Below are 27,292 nucleotides of genomic sequence, written 5' to 3'. Positions count from 1 at the left end.
GTAGCAGTGGTCTGAACCAGTCAGGCGCTGCCTTTGATAAGGATGGCCAATAAGGACACAGGAGTGGCAAAAATACTGTCCCTCTGCCACTCCTGTGCCCTCATTGGCCGTCCCCCCTCCAAAGGCAGCATCTGATTGGTTTGGGGGCAGGAAGTGGGCTTTGGCAGGTGAGTGAGTGGGGGCTTGGGTGGGTGGGGGCTCTGCTTTAGGAGTGGGGTGGGTGGGTGACGGTGCCTTGGTAGCAGGTGAGTGGCTTTGGCAGGCAGCCTTGGCAGCTGGCAGGTATGGGGCCCATTGGCAGCACTATGCCGATGACCCACTGGAATCTGGTGCTGGCCCCGAGTCATTGCCACTATGTACACCATTAACAGCCAAGATATCACACAAACAGGGACATGAACTAGAAAATTATCCATTGAGATATTTCCTAATCTATGATTGCAGGGAAATGCAGTGGGATATATTAGGTAGGAATGTATTTATGCACTAGAAACTGCGGGTGATAACATTTCAGTTTAAATAACAGGATCGGCAATGTGATGATCACAATCAGCCACAGTTTACATCACAGGTGGTCAACTTGTGGCCTTCCAAATGTTTTGGCATACAGTTCCATCATCCCTTACCATTAGCTATGCTGGCTAGAGCTGATGGGAGTTGTAGGCCAAAATAATCTGGAGAGTCACGCATTGCCCACCCCCAGTTTACATAATGGTCTACCTTACGGAGTCCTCTTAAGAATAACTGGAGTATGGAACTATTTTAAACCACTCTTCCCTTTACATATATGGTATAAATTAGCCCTGCCAGTCTGGCCAGTGGTCAGCAATTCTGGCAGATGGTCCTAAGCATCTGGAGGGTACTAGGTTGGGGAAAGCTGCAATAGGCTGCTGCAAACTCCTTTTCAGTACTTTTGTAAAGACAGAAGTACAACTTCTCATATTTCTTTGCCTTCACCATGTTTATTCATCAGCTTTCTTATACACTAATCCTAAATACATTTGCTTGGAGGCAAGTCCCACTGATTTTAATGGAAATTACTTCCAAGTAAGCTTGCTTAGGATGGCATCCTAGTGCTTTTAATAGGGGAGAAAAAACATCACCAGCTGAGGAACTAGATATATTCACAACAGGGTGTTCCATTAATACTGTTTTCTACTTACTCTCTGTCGTATTTGATAGAGATTCTTTGTTAAAATATCTCTTATATCATCCGTCTGGCCAGGATAAAAAGGACTTATTTTTTTTTCTTCTTCTTGATGTTCACTGTTGCAAGATAAAATAAAATGTAGAGCTAAATACGTAATAACTTGTAATACTATGAATTATACTTGCCCTAGGTTATAAAACAGCATTTTGGAGGGAGAAAAATGTGCCCATAATTTCTTAAATTTCTGTTTTTTAAATCCTAGCTCTCTGACTTTAACTTTGCACGTCTCCTCAAATTGCTCAGAATGTAAGTAAGTAGATAGAATACAAGCAACATCCTCAATTTTCCTGAATAGTGTTAAATAGGGCTGTGCACGGACCCACCCATCCCTTTGCTTCGGATGCCGCTTTGGATCTTCCGAAGTGGTGCCACTTTGTTTTGGATCAATTCGGACCCCATCCGCTTCAACTCAAATATGAAGCAATATTCAGAATCACTCATTTTTGGCATTTTCCCATTGACTTGAATGGGAAAAAAATGGCCATACCTTTTTCAGTTTTCATGATAAATACATGGAATTTGGGGAAGTCTCAGCCCCCTTGGAGGGCATGCCACCTGCTAAATCTCAGTTTGGCCCACTAGTTTTTGTGCTAGGTGCAGGTGAAATTTGATTTTTGCAAGGAAATCTCTCAAAGAACTGTAATTTTTCACTGACTGCACAGAAGTGCATGAAAATTGGGGAATGCACAGCACCCTGGACAACATCCCACCCACCAAATCTCAGACAGTTTGGCCCAGGGGTTTTTGTGCTAGGCACAGGTAATGTGCTGTTCTCAGAAATTGAAACCAAAGATCATAAAGGGATAATAAAGTTAGGTGTTGAAGCAGTGAAGAGGTCACTATCCCTAAACTCTGCTGTAGGTTTCTTTGAAGTGCAAATAACTCCTTTCCACTAGTACTACTTTCCTATTCACAGTCAATAACCTCAGGGTCTCTTTGGCTGAATTGCCTGGGAAAACCTTGGCTGGTAGGCAGGAAGCAACACAGCAACCCTGCCAGGAGGGCACAGCACCACCTCCCCCACCTCTGCCCCTGCCAAGACCCTGAAGATGCCTCATATTGGGCTTGCTTGCTTTGCCACACACAGTGTAGTATTATATTATTTAAATAATAGCTGTTAATGTGTGTAGTGCTTTGCCCACTGTTTTTGGAAATGTGAACGGCATGTAGTCTTTTGACACATGCTGTTTGCTTGTCCACACAGCACAAGCACATACACAGACACACAACAGCAAAAGAAAAGCAAACACTAAACTACAAGAAAGCAGTGGGAGGGGACTAACTATAATCCTAACAGAAGAGAAAGGGTTTTTTTTAATATATTTAAAAAAAAATAGGGGAAAGAGATCAAAAATGGGAAGGGAAGGAATTAGGGGTGTACAAAACCCACTTACCTTTCCGGTCTGGGTGTCCGCGGGGGTAGGAGCTCCCTGGCCAGCTCCGTTCCACAGCAAGTCTGCGGAGCCGCCAGCCGGGCCCGTCCACAGCCAGACTTCCGTCCGCTGCCAGGCTGCAGCCACAAATGCCATCCGGTGATAGGGTACGTAAATTTTTACGTAGGCTATCATGGCAAAGAGCAGGGATGCAAATGGCATCGGCTATACCAGACGCCATTTGCATCTGCAGTCCGGGGCAGCGGATGGACAGCAGCAGCAGATGGACCCAGGCTGGCTGGCAGCAGGTAGAGTCTGTCCAGGGAGGATTTTGGGGGTGGCGGGGGGGGAGCAGTCCGTTCTGCCACGGACTCCAGGGGGCCAGATTCTAAAGAATCTAGCCTCACTGGAGTCCGTGGTGGATTTCTCCACCATCCCTAGAAGGAATACAGGAACTGAGAAGGGCCATGGTGGAACGGAGCCAAGAACAAGGAAAGGAAAGATTATACACACACACACACACACACAGAATCAAAGTAAGGACAAACTAATGGTTGAGAGAGAATTGAAAAGGTGGGGGTGGGGAGAAATAAGCAACTACAGTGAAATTTTCTGGTTTTTTAAATGAACAAACAACAAGAATGAACGGTAAACCTATTACAGAAGGGTGGGGTGGGGAGACATAGCTGTCATAGCACACGCTTTCTTCTCAGCTTCGTTCTGCCAAATGGTTAATCTTCCCGCTCTCCTTTGACAGGATGCCAGCTGCTCAGGTGCCACAGCTTCCTCTGCTGTGCCTGGCAGAGCCTGGTGCAGTTGCTCTTGGTGGCCACAGCGGAGACAGGATAGGACTGGAGCCGAGAGAGAAATGCCATGGATCTTCCCTCCTGGCTCCCATCCCATCCTGCTGCTGCTGCCACCACCACCATCACTGCACACAATGGCAGCTCGTCAGGGCAGCGGGAGGCTGCTCAGTTATCAGGTGGCTCATGCACCCCAATGGATCATCTTGCTCAACCACTGGGATGCGTGCACCCCACTTTGGACACCACTGCTCTAGCCAAATAACTCCTCTCCAGTAACACCACCTCTCTTACAGTGAGCAAATGATGGATGACTCCCAGCAAAGCTCATTCCCCCCTCCCTTCCCCTTCCCCCCTCCCTCATCTGCTGCCCCTCCCCGTGGCTGGTTCTGTCTCAAATTGATACATCTGGCACCTCCGCCTCCTCTCCCTTCCCCCCTCCCTCCTCCTCTCCCTCCCATGATCTTTGACAAGTTGATACATTTTGGAGACAGCCTGTCAGGGCTGCTCAGAAGGCATAGGCAAAGCTACAAATCTCCAAGGCAGTCGAGGCGCCCCATTCATGAGCTGCTTCGCTTCGGGGGTGCCTCTTTGCTATTCTGATCTGCTCCTGATCGTGACGAGGCACCTCTGAATCAGACCGCTTTGTCTCGTTATTCAGGCTTCGGATTGGAGTGGTGCACAGCCCTAGTGTTAAGCCACAGGTTCTTTCAAGTATAAACATTGCAGAATGTAGTTCAAATTAATTGTTGGCATGGCTGTCAATTGATTAAATATGTTTTAGTTGAGAATCTGCTTTTCAACACATTACTCAATCAATTAAATGTAAATAAATAAATAAATAAAATCAATGCTACTATTATCAAAATATCAGTATAAGTCCTTCCAGCCCTAAATGCAGAAAATACCATACATGTGCAATTGCCTATTATTAGGCAGTGGTAGAATGCAAACTTCAAGGCAAATTCTCTGTCTGCATGTGAAATCATAACTCTACCAAGATACAAACTGGCAATGATATTAGTCCATACCCCCTCTACTTACATGAGAGAAGATAGAGATGGCACTGTGCTTATCATTCCACTCTCTGCCATCTCAATGGCATGCTTTATTTCAAGTTTCTTGTACAGGGAAACTATACTTGATTTAGGCTGACTTTCCCTAATTAGAAGTCTTCGCAAGTACTTCTTGTCAAATTTCAAAAACCTTTCAGGAGTAAAAGCAATGGTGATGATTAGTTTGTGTTGTAAACACATATAAACTAGAATGGCTCCATGGTTGAACTGAAGGCTCAGCAGATTTCTCTGTGAACATTAGCAAGCAATTGTATCTTGAACATAGGATTTAAAAAAAATTGATTCTAAATAAAGTCAAGTTTTGAATTCATGAAGACAGGTGGAAGACAGGACAGGACATTAGACAGGTGGAAGACAGGACAAGTCAGAGGTGAGACAGAGAACTAACAGCTTAACAGCGCGACCCTATGCATGTCGAAGAAGTAAGACATATTGAGTTTAATGGAACTTATTCCCAGGTAAATGTATGTAGCAATGCAGCCTAAATTAATTAGATATTTAGTAGTCAGATTTGCTAAAAATAATTCATCCTTAAATAGAGCCACTCAAAGTAATATTTTATAGAATTACAAATATCAGAATGTAAATACTGAAATAAGGAATCTGGCTGACCTTCTCCCTTAGTTCTTCAACAGGGTTTCAATAATCTACTTACTTATCTCTCCAAAAGTTGTGACCCCAGTGTCCACACACATCTTCAATGCCAGCCTTCACATGATCAAAGAACTAAAATGTAGAAACAGATTCATTACTTGTGTTTGTGCAATAGTTTGTTCCTACATGTGGCCCTAACAGAAGCCTCATTCTACCACTGAGACCTATTGTAGAACATCTTCGCGTGATCTGGGGTGATGTGAAACTGGTCCTGGATAGGGTAGTACCTGCCTTGAAGGACCCACTGCATAGCCTGGGGGTGCTCCTGAACTTATTCCTCTCTGGAGTAGCCCAGATAGAGACAATGACCAGGCATGCCTTATATAACTCAGGCTTGTACACCAGCTGTGGCCCTATCTGGAGCAGCTGAAGCTGCCTCTGTTACCCATGCACTAGTTACCTCTAAACTGGACGACTGTATTGCACTTTATGTGGGGCTGCCTTTGAAGACAGTCTCATAGCTGCAGCTGGTGCAAAATGCGACTGCCTGGATGCTGGTTGACGCCAAAAGTCTGAACGTTTAACGCTGATGTTGCACCAATTACACTGGTACATTTCAGGGCACAATTCAAAGTGTTAGTGTTACCCTTTAAAGCCGAAATGGTTTGAGACCATATTATCTGAAGGTCTGCCTTCACCCATATGTTCCTGCCCATGTACTAAGGTTCAGAGATCATGATTCAGTAAGATCAGGTAGGTTGGCAAGCACAAGAAGCAAGGTCTTCTTGGTGGTGGCCCCACAACTGTGGAACTCCTTTTCAATCGACTTTCAATTGAACTCCTTTTCAATTGACTTTCAATTTGCCCCTATGGTAGAGACGTTTAAACAGGCCTTGAAGACTTTTCACTGCTGCCTTTAATTAAAACCATAAATTATCTTGTATGATTCAGAACAGTTTTCCGATGACTCTGATATATCTATTGTATCTTTTTGTGTACATCACGTTGTGAAGGAATCAGCTCTACAATTATAAATACTTTGGGTTATAAATATTATGAATAAATAGATTAAAAATAGCAAAGAGAAAGTAGACAAGAGCATCAGAGATGTGCTGATATAAAATACAAAGCTTCTTACAATGAACAATACATTTATGTAACAAGTACACTGCTTACATGATGCAAAGACGTAATTATTTAATTATTTCCTACTGAAGAAGAAACATTTAGCTATTAAAATAAAATTTCAATGCATATCCCAGTGGTATACTATGCACCCAGAACTGCAAACATACCCGACAGTAAATTTCCTCACTGACAGCTGGTTGCTTTTTATTTGATCTTTTAACATCAAGAAATTCCACCAGTGGGCGGATTGTTATTCCCTGTGCAGAAAACACAGAAAGAAGCATGAAAATCACTTCAGATTTTAAAAGTTCCTTTCCAATGCATTATTTTCATGTTCTGTTCAGCATGTAATTCAATAGGTTGGATCCAGATTTAGTCATGCTTAGAGGAGACCCATTGAAATCAATGAGTCTGAATGTTCAGCAGGTGGCTTAAGGCTGTGGAGATATTTAAAAGTAAGGACAAGAAATTTGTGTTATGTATGATAGGAGACAGGATTTGAGGAGAGGTTTCACACTGGCCCATTTCGCACAATTGCAGTTTGGTCAAATAACACACGGGCTGTTGTTGGGTTATTTGAGGGTTGCTGCCCCCCCACCCCAAGCCATGTCACCAGGGTTTGGATGACACAGCCACGCCAGCGAGGGTAATTAGGGAAATCTGACTGGCATGCACAACGGGGTTTGTTAACCATGCTGCGATCATGCACATCAGAGTGATGGGGAAAGGTGAATTACTATGGCAGTGGAATTAAAGAAAGAAGTGAGAGGACTGAGGTGTGCTAGCAAAAGGTCATAGAGAAGACTGAAGTAGTCAAGGCAGACTAGATCATGAACCAGAAATTTAGCGAAGAAACAAATGGATGGATTACTGCCATGTTGTACAGGCTGAGGCAAAGTCACAACGTACTGAATGTGGCATGTAATAGCTATGTAGAAATAAAAGATAAAAAATCAAGGATGCATGCCCGGTCAAAAGGGTAGATGGTGATGTTGACAATGGATATGGACAGCAATCAAAGAGAGGAAGGCTTTGGGAGGAAAGATAAATATTTCAGTCTTGGATATGTTGAATTTAAGGTAGCAATGAGACATCAAAGTCGATTTACTATGACTGGTCTACACTTGCAGCAGAATGAGGTGGTAGAACCCTGAGATGGGATGGACTGCACCATTTCAGATTGCAAGTGGGAGATGCCATTTTTTATGTAAAGGGGGAAAAAAACTCTCTACAGGTAAAAGACTAGCACATCAAAATGAAAGGTTCTAGCCCAGCAAACTCGCTCCTGCACTAGATTTATACTTGCACTGAGTATTTTGCATATGTGAGCCAACATGGCACTCAGCCATGGTACAGACCATTCTACCACTTTACAACTGTACCAATTTATTCTTACCTGATTCTGCTGCATGATAGACAGGTGGGGATGCTAGACTGGATAAAAAAGGAGATCCCTCCCTGGCATCTCCAGTTAGTATGATAGCTAGTAGGTGACGTGAAAAACCTCTGCCTGAGAACTACTGCCAGTCAGGGTAAATAATGCTGGACTAGATGAACACACAATGACTGGGTTCACACAACATGATAACCCACACTCAAGAGTTGAGTATGGGTTGAGTGTGGGGTGTTGTTGAACTGTGGGTTGTTGTTGAAACATGAGTTAGCATGTTGTCTGAACCCAGCTGTGCTAACAAACCATAGTTTGTTAACCACGAACAACCCACAGTTCACAATGCAACAACAAACCATAGGTTCTCTTCATGGGCTGTTCGTAGTTAAGAAACTATTAATGTTTATTAGCGTGGCTGGGTTCAGACAACACGATAACCCACGTTTCAACAACAATCTACAGTTCAATGACAACCCACACTCAACCCATACTCAACCCTTGAGTGTGGGTTATATTGTCTATCTCCAACTGTAATGGGGGGGGGGGGAGGAAGCAAAGTATCTTCTCTGAAAGTCACTACATTTTCAAACAAATCAGGTTAGTAGTCAACAATTTGTGCAGTTCGAGAGGTAGAAAATGTGACATCTTTTAAATGCCTCCTGAAAACACATGTTGTTCACCCAGACATTCCCTGGGCTGTAAGTAAATTAATCATGCCACTCCCTTTTACTTCTCCTTGAATTGTTTTTACTGTCATTGGAAGTGTTCTTAATATTGTGTTTTTAATGTTGTATTGTATTATGCCTTTATGTAAGCGAGCACCTTCATTAGAAGAGGTAAGATATGAGCATATAAAAGATTAGAGGACAAGAGATGGCATTATTTGTTGCATTATAGGCTCTTCGGAGTAAATTTCATTTATTTTGTTAGGATTACCAACTCATGTGTTTCTTTTTGCATTAAATGTTTAATGCTGGGAACTTGGCTACTTGCAGGTTTTCAACACAATTATCAATCTAGTCCCATTGCACAAGTAAATAATAGCAATATTCTTACCTGAATGAAGACTGTAAAGAATATCACCACAATAGCAGCAGTAATAAAAAGTTTCTTTCTAGGGAACACAGCAGAAGGAAGCAGGAAAACAAGAGAAAAACATATGGCTCCTCGGAGGCCTCCATAGGCGATAATAAATTGGTCCTTAAATGTTAGAGGAATTGTCCTGAACACATTAATGATCTGAGTCAATGCAAAAACCCCTAAGGAAAATAGAGAAGTACACACACACGCACACTGCTTAGGACTCTAAATTTAAGACAGTTGACACTTTTAAAATGAAAAGAAACATGAAATAAGAATGTTGTCTTTAATTTTGCATCATATTATAAAGAAATGCATGACTTGTATTTACATGTTACATCTACCCAAGTGTTCCTATTTCACAGGGAAACATGAGAGTCCCTCCCACCCCCATTTCTCTCTCTCTCTCTCTCGCTCGCTCGCTCACACAGAGAAAGAGAGCTTTTTTTACTGTCATTGGTGTGGGATTTTCTGGATGAAAATGTCATGGTTACCAAAATTAGGAGGAATTTTAAAAGCTAATCTGTGTAACTACCAGGTCTGTTGCAGATTAAAGACATATAAAGAGAATTCCTTAGGGTTTCATTTTATTTTTAAAGTTGTATGCTACCACCTTATTTTCCTAATTTCTTGAACTTACATGGATAAGAACTAATCTTTCTCTCAAGCACACACATCAGAATTCCAATTCCTGTATGTTTCCAAAATCTCCTTACTGAAATTGCAGGGCCACATGGCCTCCTGCCCCATCTCTGTTCTCAAAGGTCCTCTCTTTGTCTCCCAAAGAGAAGGGGAGAAATGAAAAATTGCCCTTCAAATATGAAGATCTGGGGCCAATCTACACTGTGCCCACGCTTGCAATGAATTCGGTGTCCTGTTGGGTTAAACCCTCTCACATTAAAACATGATTATCCACTCACCCATTTTCCCCATTGTGGTGCTTCATCGAACGCACGAACTCAATTCACACTCGAGCGCTGTGCTGTTTTCCTGCTCTTAAAGACGGAGGCTCTCATTGGAGGATCAGAAACTCTTCCAGTTTCTGCTGATTCCACGCCCACAGCTCTCAACAGCCCCATGTTGTCTTCCGGCTACTGATGGCATAGCTTCCTCAGCACTCAATGTTTCCTCAGCGACAAGCAAAGGGCTGGATGTGCATGCACTTGTCTGATCTCGGAAGCTAAGCAAAGTCAGCCCTGGTCAGTAGTTGGATGGGCGACCGCCTAGGAATCAGGCTTCCTGCATTGAGCAGGGGGTTGTTCTATCCCTTCAAATGAGACTAAGTTTTACCCCTTCTATCCCCCGCTTCAGCTGTGTTTTTTTTAATCAAGGCATTATCTTTGAAGAATCGTGGCTTCTCCACAACCTTCCCCCCCCCCCAATTCAGGCATGATCTTCGAAGATTCAAAGATCATGCCTGAATTGGGGGGGGGGGACATCGCAGGGGAGCCACGATTCTTCAAAGATAACACCTTAATAAAAAAAACAGTCGAAGCGGGGGATAGAAGGCGGTAAAACTTAGTCTCATTTGAAGGGTTAGAACAACCCCCTGCTCAATGCAGGAAGCCTGATTCCCAGGCGGTCACCCATCCAACTACTGACCAGGGCCGACGCTGCTTAGCTTCCAAGATCAGACAAGCAGGCACACATCCAGCCATTTGCTTGTTGCTGAAAAAACAGTGAGTGCTGAGGAGGCTACGTGATCAGTAGCCGGAAGATGACATGGGGCTGTGGAGAGCTGTGACTAGGGATGTATGAAAGTGACTTACTTTTCCGGGATTATGTTGATGGTGGGGGGGAGGCGTTCTGTCCCTCCCCCCGGAACCCTGGCCAGGGGGGAGAGGCGCTCCATTACTCCCCCCTGGAATCGTGGCCGGCTGGCTGTGCTCCGCAGCAATTCTGCGGAGCCACCGGCTGGCTCCGCCAGCAGCCGGACATCCGGCCGCTGGCTACCAGGGACGCAAATGGCGGCAGCCATAGCCGCCGCCATTTGCATCCCTGAAGTCAGCCGTGATAGGCTACGTAAATGTTTATGTAGCCTATCATGGCTGATTTTTTTAAAAAAACCAAAAACACGCGTACGCAAATTTGCGTTTTTTATTTTGGCACATCTTAGTCTACGTAAACATTTACGTAGACTAAGACGGCGAAAATAAGGGGAACGCAAATAGCGTAGTGTCTATGCTATTTGCGTTCCCCCTATTTTCGCCGTCTTAGTCTACGTAAATCTTTACATAGACTGTTGTTGTTGTTGTTCAGTCATGTCCGATTCTTCGTAACCCCATGGACCATAGCACGCCAGGCTTTCCTGTCCTGCGCTCTCTCCCGGAGCATGCTCAAGTTCATATTCATTGCGTCGGTGATGCTATCTAGCCATCTCATCCTCTGCTGTCCCCTTCTCCTTTTGCCTTCAATCTTTCCCAGCATCAGGGTCTTTTCCAGAGAGTTTTCTCTTCGCATTAGGTGGCCAAAGTATTTGAGCTTCAGCTTCAGTATCTGTCCTTCCAATGAGCACTCAGGGTTGATTTCCTTTAGGATGGACTGATTTGACCTCCTTGCAGTCCAGGGGACTCGTAAGAGTCTTCTCCAGCACCACAGTTCGAAAGCATCAATTCTTCGGCGCTCAGCCTTCCTTATAGTCCAGCTCTCACAGCCATACATTACTACTGGGAAAACCATAGCTTTGAATAGACGGACCTTTGTCGGCAAGGTGATGTCTCTGCTTCTTACTATGCTGTCTAGGTTGGCCATCGCTTTCCTCCCAAGGAGCAAGCGTCTTAATTTCATGGCTACAGTCACCGTCTGCGGTGACCTTGGAGCGCAAGAAAATAAAATCTGTCACAGCTTCCATTTCTTCCCCTTCTATATGCCAGGAAGTGATGGGGCCAGATGCCATGATCTTCGTTTTTTTAATGTTGAGTTTCAAACCAGCTTTTGCACTCTCCTCTTTCACCCTCAACAAGAGGCTGTTTAGATCCTCTTCGCTTTCTGCCATTAGGGTGGTATCGTCTGCATATCGGAGGTTGTTGACAATTCTCCCGGCAATCTTAATTCCGACCTGTGATTCATCCAACCCGGCAATTCTCATGATGTACTCTGCATATAAGTTAAATAAGGAGGGTGACAATATGCAGCCTTGTCGTACTCCTTTCCCAATTTTGAACCAATCGGTTGTTCCATGTCTGGTTCTTACTGTTGCTTCTTGACCCTTGTACAGGTTTCTCAGGAGACAGGTAAGGTGATCTGGTACTCCCATCACTTTAAGAATTTGCCACAGTTTGTTGTGATCCACACAAGCAAAGGCTTTAGCGTAGTCAATGAAGCATAAATAGACGTTTTTCTGGAATTCTCTTGCTTTCTCCATGATCCAGCGAATGTTGGCGATTTGATCTCTAGTTCCTCTGCCTCTTCGAAACCCAGCTTGTACTTCCGGTAGTTCTCAGTTCACATACTGCTGAAGCCTAGCTTGTAGGATTTTGAGCATCACCTTGCGGGCATGTGAAATGATCGCAATTGTGCGGTAGTTTGAACACTCTTTGGTGTTGCCCTTCTTTGGAATTGGAATGTAAACTGACCTTTTCCAGTCTTGCGGCCACTGTTGAGTGTTCCAAATGTGTTGGCATATTGAGTGCAGTACTTTAACAGCATCATCTTTTAGGATTTTAAATAGCTCAGCTGGAATACTGTCATCTCCACTAGCTTTGTTGTTACTAATGCTTCCTAAGGCCCACTTGACTTCACTCTCGAGGATGTCCGGCTCAAGTTCAGTGACCGCACTATCATGGCTATCAGGGACATTCAGATCTTTCCTGCATAGTTCTTCTTTGTATTCTTGCCACCTCTTCTTAATCTCATCTGCTTCTGTTAGGTCCCTGCCTTCTTTGTCCTTTATCATGCCCGTCTTTGCACAAAACATTCCCTTGAGATCTCCAATTTTCTTGAAGAGATCTCTAGTCTTTCCCATTCTATTGTTTTCCTCAATTTCTTTGCATTGTTCATTTAAGAAGACTTTCTTGTCTCTCCTTGCTATTCTCTGGAACTCTGCATTCAGTTGGATATATCTTCCCCTTTCTCCCTTGCTTTTCGCTTCCCTTCTTTCCTCAGCTACTTGTAAAGCCTCATCAGACAGCCACTTGGCCTTCCTGCATTTCTTTTTCTTTGGGATGGATTTCGTTGCTGCCTCCTGAACAATGTTACGGACCTCCATCCATAGTTCCTCAGGCACTCTGTCTATCAGGTCTAATCCCTGAAATCTATTCCTCACCTCCACTGTATATTCATCAGGGATATGATTTAGGTCATACCTGAATGGTTTAGTGGTTTTCCCTATGTTCTTCAATTTGAACCGAAATTTTGCAACAAGAAGCTCATGATCTGAGCCACAGTCAGCTCCAGGTTTTGTTTTTACTGACTGTATAGAGCATCTTTGGGTGCAAAGGACATAATCAATCTGATTTCGATATTGACCATCTGGTAATGTCCATATGTAGAGTCGTCTCTTGTGCTGTTGGAAAAGAGTGTTTGCTATGATCAGCGTGTTCTCTTGGCAAAACTCTATTAGCCTTTGTCCTGCTTCATTTTGTACACCAAGGCCATGCCTGCCTGTTATCCCGGTGATTTCTTGACTTCCTACTTTAGCATTCCAATCCCCTATGATGAAGAGGACATCTTTTTTTGGTGTTAGTTCTAGAAGGTGTTGGAGGTCTTCATAGACTCAATCAACCTCAGCTTCTTCAGCATCAGTGGTTGGGGCATAGACTTGAATTACTGTGATGTTGAATGGTTTGCCTTGGATTCGTACTGAGATCATTCTATTGTTTTTAAGATTGTACCCCAGTATTGCTTTTCCCACCCTTTTGTTGACTATGAGTGCTACTCCATTTCTTCTAAGGGATTCTTGCCCACAGTAGTAGATATGACAGTCACCTGAATTAAATTCACCTATGCCTGTCCATTTTAGTTCGCTGATTCCAAAGATGTCGATGTTCAATCTTGCCATCTCATGTTTGACCACCTCCAGCTTACCTTGATTCATTGATCTGACATTCCAGGTTCCTAAACAATATTGTTCTTTACAGCATCGGATTTTCTTTTCACCACCAGACACATCCACAGCTGAGTGTCCTTTCGGATTTGGCCCAGCCGCTTCACTCTTTCTGGCGCTACTTGGAAATACCCTCTGCTCTTCCCCACTAGTATATTGGACACCTTCCGACCTGAGGGGCTCATCTTCCGGCGTCATCTCTTTTAGCCTTGTGTTACGTTCCATGGGGTTTTCTTGGCAAGAATACTGGAGTGGGTTGCCATTTCCTTCTCCAGTGGACCACATTTTGTCAGAACTCTCTGCCATGACCTGTCCATTTTGGGTGGCCCTGCACAGCATAGCTTATGGCTTCACTGAGTTACGCAAGCCCCTTCGCCACAGCAAGGCAGTGATCCATGAAGGGGTTACGTAGACTAAGACGTGCCAAAATAAGGAACGCAAATGGTGGCGGCCATGGCTGCCGCAATTTGCATACGCGCGTGTGTGTTTTTTAAGTCAGCCGTGATAGGCTATGTAAACATTTACGTAGCCTATCACGGTGTTTTTTAAAAATCTAGCCATGATAGGCTACGTAAATCTTTACGTAGCCTATCACATTTTTTTGGTTTTTGTTTTTTTTAGCTGGAAATGGCGGCGGCGGCAGCCGGTCGGAAGACCAGCCGCCGCTGCCGAACCGCCGCCGGAGCCGCCGCCAGAGCCGCCGCTGCCAGGAAGATCTGCCCAAGGTAAGTTCCGTCCCGGGGGGGGCGGGCCGTTCCGCCACAAATTTCGGGGGGCCGAATGCGCTGGCATTCGGCCTCCCTGAGATCCGTGGCGGAACTTTCATACATCCCTAGCTGTGACTGGACAGGAGGGAAATAGAAACACTGCCATATATGGACAGGTAGGTGAGGGGATTACGACCAGATACGGTAGTGAAGGCGGAAAATCAGAGCACATTAAGGGGAAATATTGGGATATCGGGGTATTGAAAGCGGGAACACAGAAGCGGGAAATTCCGGTTCCAATTCGAGGCGGCTACTGCGTAGTGTGAAAGACAAGCGGTGAAACCTCATTGGAAACTAAAAAACCCATAAGTGTAGATCGGCCCTTGGTCTCCAAGGACTAATAGTCAGAAAAGGGGGGGGGGAATCTTATTTTGGGTAAGTGGAAACATACAACAAAACAGAATTTCATATTTTAGTATTAAACCTTACCTGAAACTCATTTTTGTCATGGATACATTTCTCTTGCCCTACCCCATTTCCTGACTCTACATATTGGCCAAAACTTTTAAAAAGCTGTAATACTAGGGCTAGCCCAAGAATTTTCCCCCCTGAGGCAAAGGTGTGCTTTCCCCACATTCCATGTACAGAAGCCAGCTAAACTGACTCTTTACTTCAGCCCTAGCAATGACTCTTGCATCAGCATTAGCAATGAAGCAATATCCTCTACTGCACCCGAGGACAGCAGATTAATTTAAGGGCCATGAGGCAGGCCATTTGGTTCTTTCTTCCAACTGAGGGGAATGGTTGCGGGGGCTGCTACTGTCTCTCATACACACACCACCATCTGCTGCCTGAGGTGACTCCTTCACTCTGCCTAATGGTTGGTCCAGGTAATGAGAGATTAAACAATTCCCCCCAACACACACATACACTCAGTGGTGGTTCCAGGTTTTGGAGGGTCGTTGGGCAAGACACCCTCAATGGACCCCCTTCTTCAGTGAGTCTTCCTTCTCACCACCACCACTGGAATGGGCCAGAGCAAGAAGCAGGTGAACAAGCAGATTGCAATGGGGAAGAGAAGGAGCAACTCCAGTGGGCTCTTGTCAGTGGTGTGGGCCCTCAGCAGATAACCAACCATGCCTCGCCTTGACACTGGCCCTGTCTACCACCCACCGCCCCACACACAGGTTATTCTGTGGCAACAAAGCTATTTCTTCCATTCCTTACATGAAAGCAGGCTTTAGCTGATGGATCAGGGATTGGTCTACTTTAGTGCTTGAAAGAACCAACCATCTGGAAAGACCATCTTCACTGTCAAGGACATATCTTTCAAGCAGTTTTTACTTTCTTGCTGAGATTAGCTATTTCTTTGTCAATGACATTGCTCCATAAAAGATAAGCGTGTTTCAGTTGTAAAGTATGTTAAAGTGCAATCTAGAACGTTTTAAGTGGCTCTTACCCAGCGCACGCCAAATCAAACAAAACAGGAGAGTGAAGCAAACAAAGGCCCAGTTCCACTCATGGTTTTTTCCGACTGTGGATACTCCCATGAAAATAAAAATAAGGGTCTCACTGACACTGCTCAGCATCTTCATGAAATACTTTATTGTAGTGTAGGACTTCTGAGAAACATTCTCCTCCACATATTTATTCATGGCCATAGCACAAGCTATAATCCTGCAGGAGAAAAAGGTCTTTAATTCACTTTCTTCGTATTTTCGTTAAAGTTTATGCACCCCGATCCTACATGCATAGGCTGTTAACCCAGAAAGGTTCTAAGGGTCACTCAAGATTAGATGCAATTTGCTACTGAATTCCCTATTTCACCAACTCAACAGCTATATTGTCAAAGCATTCAAACACACAAAACCTGGAGGGGTTTAAAAAACAACAACAGCAGGGCAAGTCAATAGCAAGAAGGAAGCAACTTAGGCCAGAACAGTTAAGGAAGAGCTCAGTGCACTTAGGCTGCAATTCTGTATATGCTTAGCTCGAGTAAGTTCCATAGAACTCAGTGGAGCTTACAACCTGGTGTCCTTCATACTACAACTCCTATCATTCCCAGCTAGTACAGCCATTGGCTGTGCTACCCAGAGATGATGGGAGTTGCAGTCTGACATATATAGGGGCACCAAGTTGGGGAATGCTGTGTTAGTTGATCATGTGGGCCCGAGTCATTACATACAACTGAATCACACTGATTTCAATGAGATCTGCATCATGGGAAAGCTCTGTTTCACTGTTGCTGAACAGCAAGTCTCTTTCATCACTTCATACCATATTACAAATTGCTATTTAAACTTGGGGAAAGTTTACAAACCTGTTTTCAGTGCAGTGCTGGAGAACTGCAGTAAATTAACATGCACATATTGCTTCATTCCTAACTGTTGCAGACAAGACTTAATTGTTATTTACTTGTAGAAAACAGAAAGTGATTATTCTTCAAGGAAACCCATTTGCCTTTGTGGTTCTAGAAGGACATTGCATACTGCCATGCTGACTGTGCATGCCAGGTGGCTGCTATAATTAAGTCTCCCCACTTTTTTTGTTATTCAGCATTGTGGGATTCAACATGTCATGATTTTGCTTTTCACAAGATGCCATTTCATGAGATAGGATTAACTGAAAATAGATATCTTGTGTAGATATTACTGCCATGCCACCTGTTTTAATTTTGAACTCTAAGATGTTTTCCATGATGCTGTACTTATCAAATGTATACCTAACTCCAGATTCACACTTGAAACAGCCATTTCAAAAGTTATGCAGCAGCAAACCTGAGGATCTGTATAATGCAGTGTTTGCAAATATACATGGGTCATATTTATATGTTACATTTTAAGTGCCTACTCAAATCAACTTAAGCAGACACCTAAAACTTAGCAAGTGGAATACAGAGAGTCTCTTGAAGTGTAGCAATTTGCATGGGGGGGGGAGGAATGGAGAACAGGACGTTTCTCTGATTTCCAACAATTCCGTTACAGCCAGCCCCACACACATCATATTCCATGCCATTCTGCAGTTCTGTGGTAAGGACACAAAAGGCTGCAGCAGAATGAAAAAGGAAATAAAGCTGAGTTGCATGACCAGAACTTTCTTCATATTTCTCTGGATCCCACCTAATCTCTTAAGTGGCTCACAGCAGCATAGTGCCCACGTGTTTAGTAACTACATGGGATGCATCACTGAGGAAGCTGTTTATGTGAACCGCAACTCACCAGGCAGTTCCAGGTGCTTTCACAAACCATTGCCACAACTCGGGGGGGGGGGGGGGGTTTGCAAAAAAATGTTGAAAACCAGCCAGAGCTATGGGTTTCAGTGGCTGCTGCAGGGTCCTTGGACCATGCAGGTATCCCAGATCCCAAGTATGCCTGAGGTTTACCCATGACAGCACTGACTGATAGTCAGAGCAGCATTGAGGATTGCACCCATAATGGCTGGAATACAACATCATTATGTATGATTTGCACTGTATTTAGCAGATTTACAGTGTAATCCTATATATGTCTACTCAGAAGTAAGTCCCATCGAGTTCAATGGGGCTCATTCCCAGGTACATAAATATAGGACTGCAGCCTTAATAACGTATGTCCAAGTAAATACCAATGCTCTAATTTTTATTTTGTTTCTCTGCCTAGTTATCCAACAAAAGGCCTTAAGACCTTTGATTTCATTTGGCTTAAGCGAAACTGGAATAATCACATTCACTTATCTAAAACCATCTTTAAACCAGGAAAAGAAAAAGGGTTTAATGACAATATAAACTGCATTTCATCATGGACCTACCAGTACTGCAAGTCACCCTGCACAAACAAGGCAGTTTCTGTCTGGTGACTGGAAAAATCTAGATCACTAGATACAGTCAAGTTTCTTTGACCTACTACTAAACTTTACAAAAGTTTCAATGAGCCTCTAAATTGCAAATCATTCTACCAAGGCGCAAAAACTGGAATAAAATTAAAATCAAATAAATCAAAGTTCTACTTGCTTCATGCAAGAATTAAGAGTACAGACAAAATGCTAAATTTTCAAAAACAGTTTTTTTATGCTAACCAATTCTCATGGTTTTTCATTAAAGGTCACTTCAGGTCCTGGGTATGAAGCTTTTCAAAAAACAGCTCTGAAGCTGCCCACTGGTATGCATTCCCCTTCATTTTCCATTAGGCAAAACACCATAGATACTCAACCCATATACCAATAAGAAGCCTTCATACAACTGTAGCACAATACCAGGAGCCTGTGTAAAATTGTAAGCTCATAGGACTATTTATGAGGAATAAAACTGAACAAAGGACATTTCTAGGGTAATGAACCTTTAGCTCAATGATCTGGCTTTGAGCCTAGTTCTGATTATAGCATGCCATATATACATCTTGTCAGAAAATAACACCTTTGCCAGCTCAGTCTAGGGGGCTGGACTACTCATAGTCTATTCATTTGTGAAGTAAGCCTCTGGCTAATGGTTATGAATGGTTGTGTCTGGGAAGCCTGACTCTAGGCTGGTGTAGTAGACATAGTCTATGAACTGCAGTTAAGAAATTATAGATGGTCACAGGAATTCCTACTGATGCCTCAACTGTGGTTACATGTTATATCTTCACTGATTTTGACAGTGGTTCAAGTTAAACAAGGATCCAGCTAAAACAGTACTACAAACTAGCCATGTTAGCATTTCCAGAATAACTGTCTTCCATTTCATGTAATTACTAATGAATTGCTTCTTCACTTCTAAGTATGCCTTAGGTAAGAATCCTTCAGTGACCATCCTGATTATGGATATATCAGTGTAGTTTAAAAGTGGTTCATGTCCTGGAATAAACATCCCAAGATATTCCCACAATATCCCTAGCTATTTCTAAGCATATTAACAGACTGTGAATGAAACTAAAACATTATTTAAGAAGGAAAAAAATCAATAGCAAATTTGCTTAGCTGCAATTCTGATCACTGTTTGGCTGCCTAAATCCCGTTGATTTCACCTGGATTCAAGATGCTGTGTGCAAGTTTGTACCTACTGAAACCAAGCAACATGGAAACTAACATACTGTTTTGAATATTTTATTGAGAAGTAGATTGTTCTTGTGTCCCACACAGAATATGGATCAGCACATCTGAATTCATACGAAGAACAAATTGATCATCATAAAGCAAGACATAGACTGGCATCAGGAAGGAACACAAGGATCAATAGATACCTATTTCCCTCAGATGTCTACAAGTTAGACTAGTTGCCATTATGAAATAGTTATTCCAGCAAATGACTGGGAAAATGACTCTGTATCATAAAAAGGACAACCACCTTATTTATAGCTTGGGAGCTCATTATGTACTAATTAAATGTTCTAAAAGGGTAGCCTTGGTAGTCTGTTACAACAAACACAACAAAGCATCTTGGGGCACCTTAAAGGCTAACAGATTTATTGTGACATAAACTTTCATGGATTAGAGCCCACTTCCTCAGTGGCATGAAGTGCTGAAACTGACATCTGAATTAGAAACAGAAGGAAACTGGAAACTACTAAAATGCTATTAATAGAAGCCAAGAGAAGAGATGGGACATTTCAGAATTAGGTCAAGATTAATATGTTACTCTATTTAGATTCATATCTAACAAAGAGGCTCGTCTAACCTTATTTACATTGATATATTTTCCACATTTACATTCTGTTTATAGTTTTAGACATCAACCCATTCACTCTATTAGCATTTCTCTGAATTACTAATTACCATGCTGGTTGGGGCATCTTGGGAATTGTAGGACTTTTTTCTATCTAAACGTGCATGAGATTGCACCCTAAATGTTGTTATTCCTGTTACAGTAAAACTGATTTCCAACATTTAAAGTGAGAATATTACAATTGTATTTAATCTGTGGTATTACTAGGGATGTCAGAGAATTTCGCCACGAATCTCGGGGAGGCCAAATGCCAGCGCATTCGGCCCCCCGAAACTGGTGGTGAAACGGTCTGCCCCCTGCCGCCCCCCCGGGACGGGACTTACCTTGGGCGAATCCTCCTGGTGGCGGCGGCAGCGGCGGCTCCGGCGGCGGTGCAGCGGCGGCTGGTCTTCCGACCAGCTGCCGCCGCCGCCATTTCCAGTAAAAAAAAAAAGTGATAGGCTACATAAAGATTTACATAGCCTATCACGGCTAGATTTTTAAAAAATACCGTGATAGGCTATGTAAAAGTTTACGTAGCCTATCACGGCTGAGTAAAAAAAAGCACACTACGCGTACACAAATGGCGGCGCCCATGGGCGCCGCCATTTGCATTCCTTATTTTGGCATGTCTAGTCTACATAAACATTTACGTAGACTACGGCGAAAATAAGGGGAATGCAAATAGCGTAGATGCTACGCTATTTGCGTTCCCCTTATTTTCGATGTAGTCTACGTAAATGTTTACGTAGACTAGACGTGCCAAAATAAGGAACGCAAATGGCGGCGCCCATGGGCGCTGCCATTTGCGTACGCGCGGTTTGTTCATTTGTTTTTTACTCAGCCGTGATAGGCTACGTAAACATTTACGTAGCCTATCATGGCTGACTGCAGGGACGCAAACGGCGGCGGCTACAGCCGCCGCCATTTGCGGCCCAGCCGGCCAGGATTCGGGGGTGGAGAGACGGAGCGCCTCCCCCCCGGCCAGAATTTCAGGGGGGAGGGACGGAGCGCCTCCCCCCCGCCAGAATTTCGGGGGGAGGGACGGAGCGCCTCCCCCCCACCGCAAATCAAATTTCGTTCAAGGTAAGTGATTTTCATACATCCCTAGGTATTACTATTTTAAATGCACACCCTCTCCATGGTGGTGTCCATATCATGAAATGCCTTTCCCCTGGTATTTGGGAGGTGACAACTGTGGCATGCTTTAGGCATCAATTAAAGATGCATTTCTTTACCCAGGCCTTCCCTGAATGAGTGCACTGCCTTGTTTGTTAATTATGTTGTTGTTAATATTTGGTTTTAATGTTTTTATAAATATCGTATTTCTTTATTTATTTCATTTCTGTACCACCCAATAGCCGAAGCGCTCTGGGCAGTTCACAAAAATTAAAACCAAAAAGCACACAGTAAAACAATATAAAATATAAAAACATTAAAACCACAATATAACAACCAGAATAAAACCTAGCAGCAATGCAGAGATTTAAAATACAGATTTAAAACAGCAAAGCCAGAAGTCTAGAAAGCTAAAATGCTAAAATGCCTGGGAAAATAAAAAGGTCTTCACCTAGCGCCGGAAGGAATACAATGTAGGTGCCAGGCGAGCCTCACTAGGGAGCTCATTCCACAGCTGGGGTGCCGCAGCAGAAAAGGCCCTCCTCCTAGTAGCCACCCGCCTCACTTCCTTTGGCAGGGGCTCACGGAGAAGAGCCGCTGATGATGATCTTAAGTTCTGGGTAGGCACATATGGAAGGTGATCCTTCAGATAACCTGGCCCCAAGCCATTAAGGGCTTTGAATGTTAATACCAGCACTCTGAATCGGGCCCAGAAATGGACTGGCAGCCAGTGCAGCTAGAAAAGTACTGGCATAATATGAACTCGTTTGCCAGTCCCTGTAAACAATCATGCTGCCCTATTTTGGACCAGCTGAAGTTTCTGGATGGTTTTCAAAGGCAGCCCCACGTATAACACATTGCAGTAATCCAGACGAGAAGTTATCAGAGCATGGATAACTGTAGCTAGGCTATCTCTGCCCAGATAAGGGCGTAGTTGGTATACCAGCCTAAGCTGATAAAAAGTGCTCAGTGCCACTGAGTTCACCTGTGCCTCAAGTGACAGTTCTGGGTCCAAGAGCACCCCCAAACTCCAAATCTGATCCTTTAGGGGGAGTGCAACCCCCACCAGAACAAGTTGAATATCACCTAGCCGGGCAGATGAACCACCCACTAACAGTACCTCCATCTTGTCTGGATTGAGTTTCAGTTATTGGCCCTCATCCAGTCCATTACTGTGCCCAGGCACTGATTCAGAACAGCCACTACCTCACCTGGGTTTGATGAGAAAGAGAGGTAGAGCTGGGTGTCATCCGCATATTGGTGGCACCTCAGCCTACACCTCCGGATAACCTCCCCCAGCTGTTAGATGTTGAACAGCATAGGGGATAAAATAGAGCCCTGTGGAACCCCATGGCAATGCTTTATATGAATTGTTTTTTGCATTTATTCATACTATTTTGATGTATTTTAATGTATATTATGATGTATTTTAATTTATTTATCTCCCTGTAAACCACCTAAAGATATTTTTAAATATGGTGAGTAGTATATAAATCTATTAAATAAATAAATTTTAAAATGTAAAGCATTTTAAACATAGGTGAACCGTCTATTTTAGATGGAGCTCTGCTGACCTGTTCCATCCTATAAATGCTAGTTTCCACTACTTTCTGGGGCTGCTGTAGGAAGTGCTAGCTTCCCGTTGTGCTGGCAGTCATTCCTGCCAGTGCAACCTAAAGGGCACTGGCAAATCGCCAGTGTTGGATACTGCCATCACAATGTTCACAGCACTTTATATACACCATATTGTGATATTTACTTTTTTAAAAAACCCTATAAAGTAATGTAGCATTATTATTCCCGTGGCCCAGACTGGGAGTAGGGAGCAGGCAGGGAACGGGGGTTTGAGGCTGAGCCTGATGTAGATTGGCTTGTCACCCAATAAGCTTATGGCAGTAGCAAGATTTGAAACAGGAATATGATTCCTAGTCTAGTCTCTTAAACACTATGCCCCACCAGCTAACATAACACTTGTTGCTGAATTTTATGACTGCAGCTATTCTACAAGTACAACTAAAGTAGCCTGCCTCAACTTAGTGCCCTCCAGATGTTTTGAACTACAGCTCCCATCATTCCTGACCACTGGCCATGCTGGCGGGGGCTGATGGAAACTGAAGCCCAAAACATCTGGAGGGCATCAGGTTGGGGAAAGCTGAACAAGATCAAGTGTGAGATTAAAATATTTTATTAAACACTCTTTTAAAAATGTGAATGCACATGAAAAACAGGGTATGTGAGATTTGAGGAAACAACCAAATAAATATCAAGGCAACTGTTGTGGTCAATTTACTTGCATGCCCTTTTATGTACATACCCTGTACATATCCTATTATGCAACATATAGCAGTCCTTCAGCAATTTCTAATATGAGGAGGAATACTCAGGCAATGACCCTTGGTATGACACATCTGTGAAATGTGGGAGGATATATAATGTGTCAAATGGCCATAAGATTGCATTGATAAAGATTGGCCAACCTTAGTCAGATAGGATTTCACTTTATAAACCCCATCTCTAATGTGAATGGGTATAGAAAGTTGGGTCGTAATTCTGAAACCATTTCCTTCCAGATGAACCCACAGAAATCAATAAACTAATCTGGAGAAAAGCTAACATTACACCTTTAATTATTTAACTATGCTTCACACTAAGCCTACTAAATTGAATACTAGCCCCTGTGAATATCCGCAACTCACACGGCTAGATCCTATTTAGTTTAAAGTAAGAGCAGAGGTCAACATTTCTAATACATTCATGGTATTCTTAGCACAGTACATTTTTATGGATACTTACGCCATAATACCTGAGAGGTGAAACATTTCAGCTGTTATGTATGACAGGTAACTGTATAAGAAGACAAATAGTGGTTCAATCACTCTGATTTTATGGGTGTAGCGAGTAGTAAAAGCTGCCACAAATCCCAGAATGATTCCAATCAAAACTCCACCAATGCCAACTACGAAGAAATTAGCAATTCCAGCAAATATGTCAATGGGCTCAATTGTACGCATCTGGCAGAAAGACTTGAACAAGTTGTACAGGACCTAGGAAAGGAAAAGTTTAACTTTTTAAAATCCTTTTCACATAATCTCAGTGGAAATATATATATATATATTGTGACAATAGAACAATTAGAAAGAAATGCTACAATAATTTTCAAAACAGAAAATATATGATCATGGAACATGATTGAGCCAAATTTACTTTTAACTCCTGATGATTTCTCTTAAGGGCATGTATTTTAATGCTCTCGCATTGGAATGAATGTGCTTAAATGTGAAATCCTACGCATGTCACTCAGTGTTGCAGCTTGAGGTGGAGGTCCAAGGCCCTGCAGCCCACCCAACCCAGTCCCCTCCCCAAATTACCACCGAGAGAGTGGCAGATGATGAGGGCAGCAGAGCAGAAAGGAAGCAGACCACATCTTATTCCTATAGTAATGATAGTGTTATGATGCAACTGAGACTAAAATGCAAAACTGCACATGCTCAGGTATTATTATTATTATTATTATTATTATTAGGGAATAGTTTGGTTGTTGTTGTTCTAACATATCAGGAATGTAGAGGCAGATGTAAAGCCAGTATGGTGTAGTGGTTAGTATCGGGATCGGGAGATCTGGTTCTAGTCCCCACTCAGCCATGAAGCTTACTTCGTCAGTCATTTACTCTCAACCTAACTAAAACCATGGGGTTTTTTGAGGATAAAATGGAGAGGAGGAGGATCATATTAGCACCCTGGGTTCCTTTTAAGAAGAAAGAAAGGTGGGATATAAATGTAATAATAAATAAATAAATGGACTGGAGGAGGGGGGTTGAAAAGGAATGTCACTTGTATGCTTCACAAAGTAGTACACATGGCCATCTAAAGCCCCGCCCCATTAGATCATTAACTCCAGGGTCTAGAATTATGTAGCTGTACCACTGTGTCTACTCAGAAGTAATCTCCATTGAGTTCAATAGGGTTTAGTTTCAGGTAAATGTGTATAGGATTGCAGCCTTAATGTGCAGGATCTAGGAAGTTCTGAAGTTTTTTTTTTATCATGCCAGCACTACCTTTATGTTTTTACAGTTAGCAACTGCATGGTGGAAATGGATAGAATCACACAGGAAACTGCTTCACGTTGGTCTGGTTTGTGCATAATGCTAAACCTTGCTAAACCTTAGCTTAGTGCTACGTGAATGAGCTTCAGGTAAATGCATTCTCCCTGCTCCACTCTCCTCCTCTGGCACAGCATTTGCTTCCATTTTAAAGTAACCACAGTTTGCTTTATGACCAAACTGGGAACTGCAGTCAGTGTTTGTTTTACCCAAACAAGCCAGGATAATTAACCGTGGTCTGAAGTTGGCTTTTTTGAACAAACTGCAGTCTGCCCTATGCAGCTAATATGTAACTAGTTAAAAATGGAAGCAAATGCTTTTGATTGCCTGACAACTCCAACGGAGGAAGAGCAGAGGGGAGTGAGAGGAGATAGAAGGAGAGAGGCATTGCACATCATAGTAAACTATGCTTTAGCAGTATGTGCAAACACAGTTATAGGTTTCCTGCATGGAGCTGTGCTTATGTTGTTGCTTTAAAAAGGAGCAACCACACTACTGATCACAAATGTGAATTGGACCACAGCAAAGTAAAAAAAGTCTGGGAAGGATGCAACATCAGAATTCATATTTAAACAGACTTAATTTGAAGGGAGTTTTCAAAATTGAGAGAGTGAGCACAACATTTATGCCCCCAAACTGTCTTTGCTTTGAAACACCTTAACAAGGGATTAAATGTACAGGAGACAGAAACTGAACTTTCAACAGTGCATTCCCATCTCATATTAAAGCAGCCTGCTCACTTCCTTGTTCCGTTCCCCAGGCATTCCTTCTTCCTATCAAATGTCAGCCATTAAACCTAGGCATTGGCCCAGTTGATATTCAGCAGAATGAAGCAGTCATGCGTTTTCTGGACATTACCACTTTGGGTTGCAAGTGGAGAGTTGCATATTTGAATGTACAAGGAGAAGGAGAAGAACAAGAACAAGAAGATCAGTGTGTAGAAAAATAGCATGCCACGAAGAAAGCAAAGCTAAACCCTTCTCCCAGACATAAGAATCTTGTCTGTGCAGGCATGGAAGGCTGGATGGATGGATGGATGGATGGATGGAGATAGATAGATAGATAGATAGATAGATAGATAGATAGATAGAATTTTCCAGTATTTCTTCCCCCTCCTACTACCTGAAGTAGTACAGCCCAGGAAAAGCTTTATCACTTCATTCTACTGAACATATAAACTGGGCCTTTCAAGTATCATGCTTGAATCACAGTCAACCTGTTTAAACTCCGCTGAATGGAAGAAACCAATTATCCTATAGAATAGAGATCAAATCTTAGTTTAGTATTGTGGTTTGGAATGTAAGGTTAAATCGTAATTTTGTGTTTTGGATAGCTGGAAACTCTTATAACCATAATATAGCTTGTAACCATGATTCAAGCACCAAGATCAGTGCATGGCTGATTAAGCTGGGATTATTTTGACTGAACTGGCCCAATATGAAAACTTACAACAGAAACGTCAGAAAAAGCAAGCAAAAGGGAATCCCAAAAGAAAATACCGCCATCAGCAGTTTCCTTTTAAAATACCAAACCCTCAAATTGTTGGTGGAGGGGGTTTAAATTCAGTGGAGTTTAAGGATCAGTTTGGAGGATTCTGTGAGGGTATCTTCTTTAAAAACAAAATTAAAAAATGTGAGTGCATTCACAAAATATTTATATAAATCTATGGTGTGGTCACAGTTATAATACTGTGTACAGTTCTGGTGGTCTTATTTAAAAAAGGGTATCTTAAGGTGCAATCTTATGCCTATTTAGTCAGAAAAAAAGTCTTACAACTCCTAGCATTCTACAACCAAAATTATTGCCTTCCCTATTAAAAAAAAAAAAAGTGTTTGGGGCTTTTAAATTTAGAAAAAAAGATGACTGGGGATATGTATTATTTAATTTTTAAATGTATATGCTACTCATCATCAGAAATCACAGAACTGTTTACAAATAAAAAATAACAATACAAAACACAAGCACTAATAAAACATTACTAGAAAACTCTAAAATTTCATTAAACCAGCAGT

The 27,292-nt window shown here is 42.7% G+C and overlaps 1 protein-coding gene across 2 annotated transcripts in view; it reads right to left on the bottom strand.

Moving 5' to 3' along the window:
• The window catches only part of SLC9A2 (solute carrier family 9 member A2), a 50,412-nt gene that overhangs the window by 9,095 nt on the left and 14,025 nt on the right, over positions 1-27,292 (bottom strand). For both annotated transcript variants that reach the window (XM_084844457.1, XM_084844458.1), the window contains exons 3-9: positions 23,974-24,224; positions 15,865-16,082; positions 8,631-8,833; positions 6,352-6,441; positions 5,118-5,188; positions 4,431-4,592; positions 1,164-1,266 (exon numbers count right to left, since the gene is read on the bottom strand). In XM_084844457.1, coding sequence (XP_084700583.1) covers positions 1,164-1,266; positions 4,431-4,592; positions 5,118-5,188; positions 6,352-6,441; positions 8,631-8,833; positions 15,865-16,082; positions 23,974-24,224 — 1,098 coding nt within the window. The remainder of the gene's footprint in view (positions 1-1,163; positions 1,267-4,430; positions 4,593-5,117; positions 5,189-6,351; positions 6,442-8,630; positions 8,834-15,864; positions 16,083-23,973; positions 24,225-27,292) is intronic.

The sequence above is a fragment of the Heloderma suspectum genome, chromosome 3 (assembly GCF_057233095.1).
Source record: "Heloderma suspectum isolate Gila_16-S chromosome 3, 16-S_ref, whole genome shotgun sequence".
Lineage (NCBI taxonomy): Eukaryota > Metazoa > Chordata > Lepidosauria > Squamata > Helodermatidae > Heloderma > Heloderma suspectum.
Note: the sequence above shows the minus strand (reverse complement) of the source record. Positions and strands in the feature narration are given on the sequence as shown.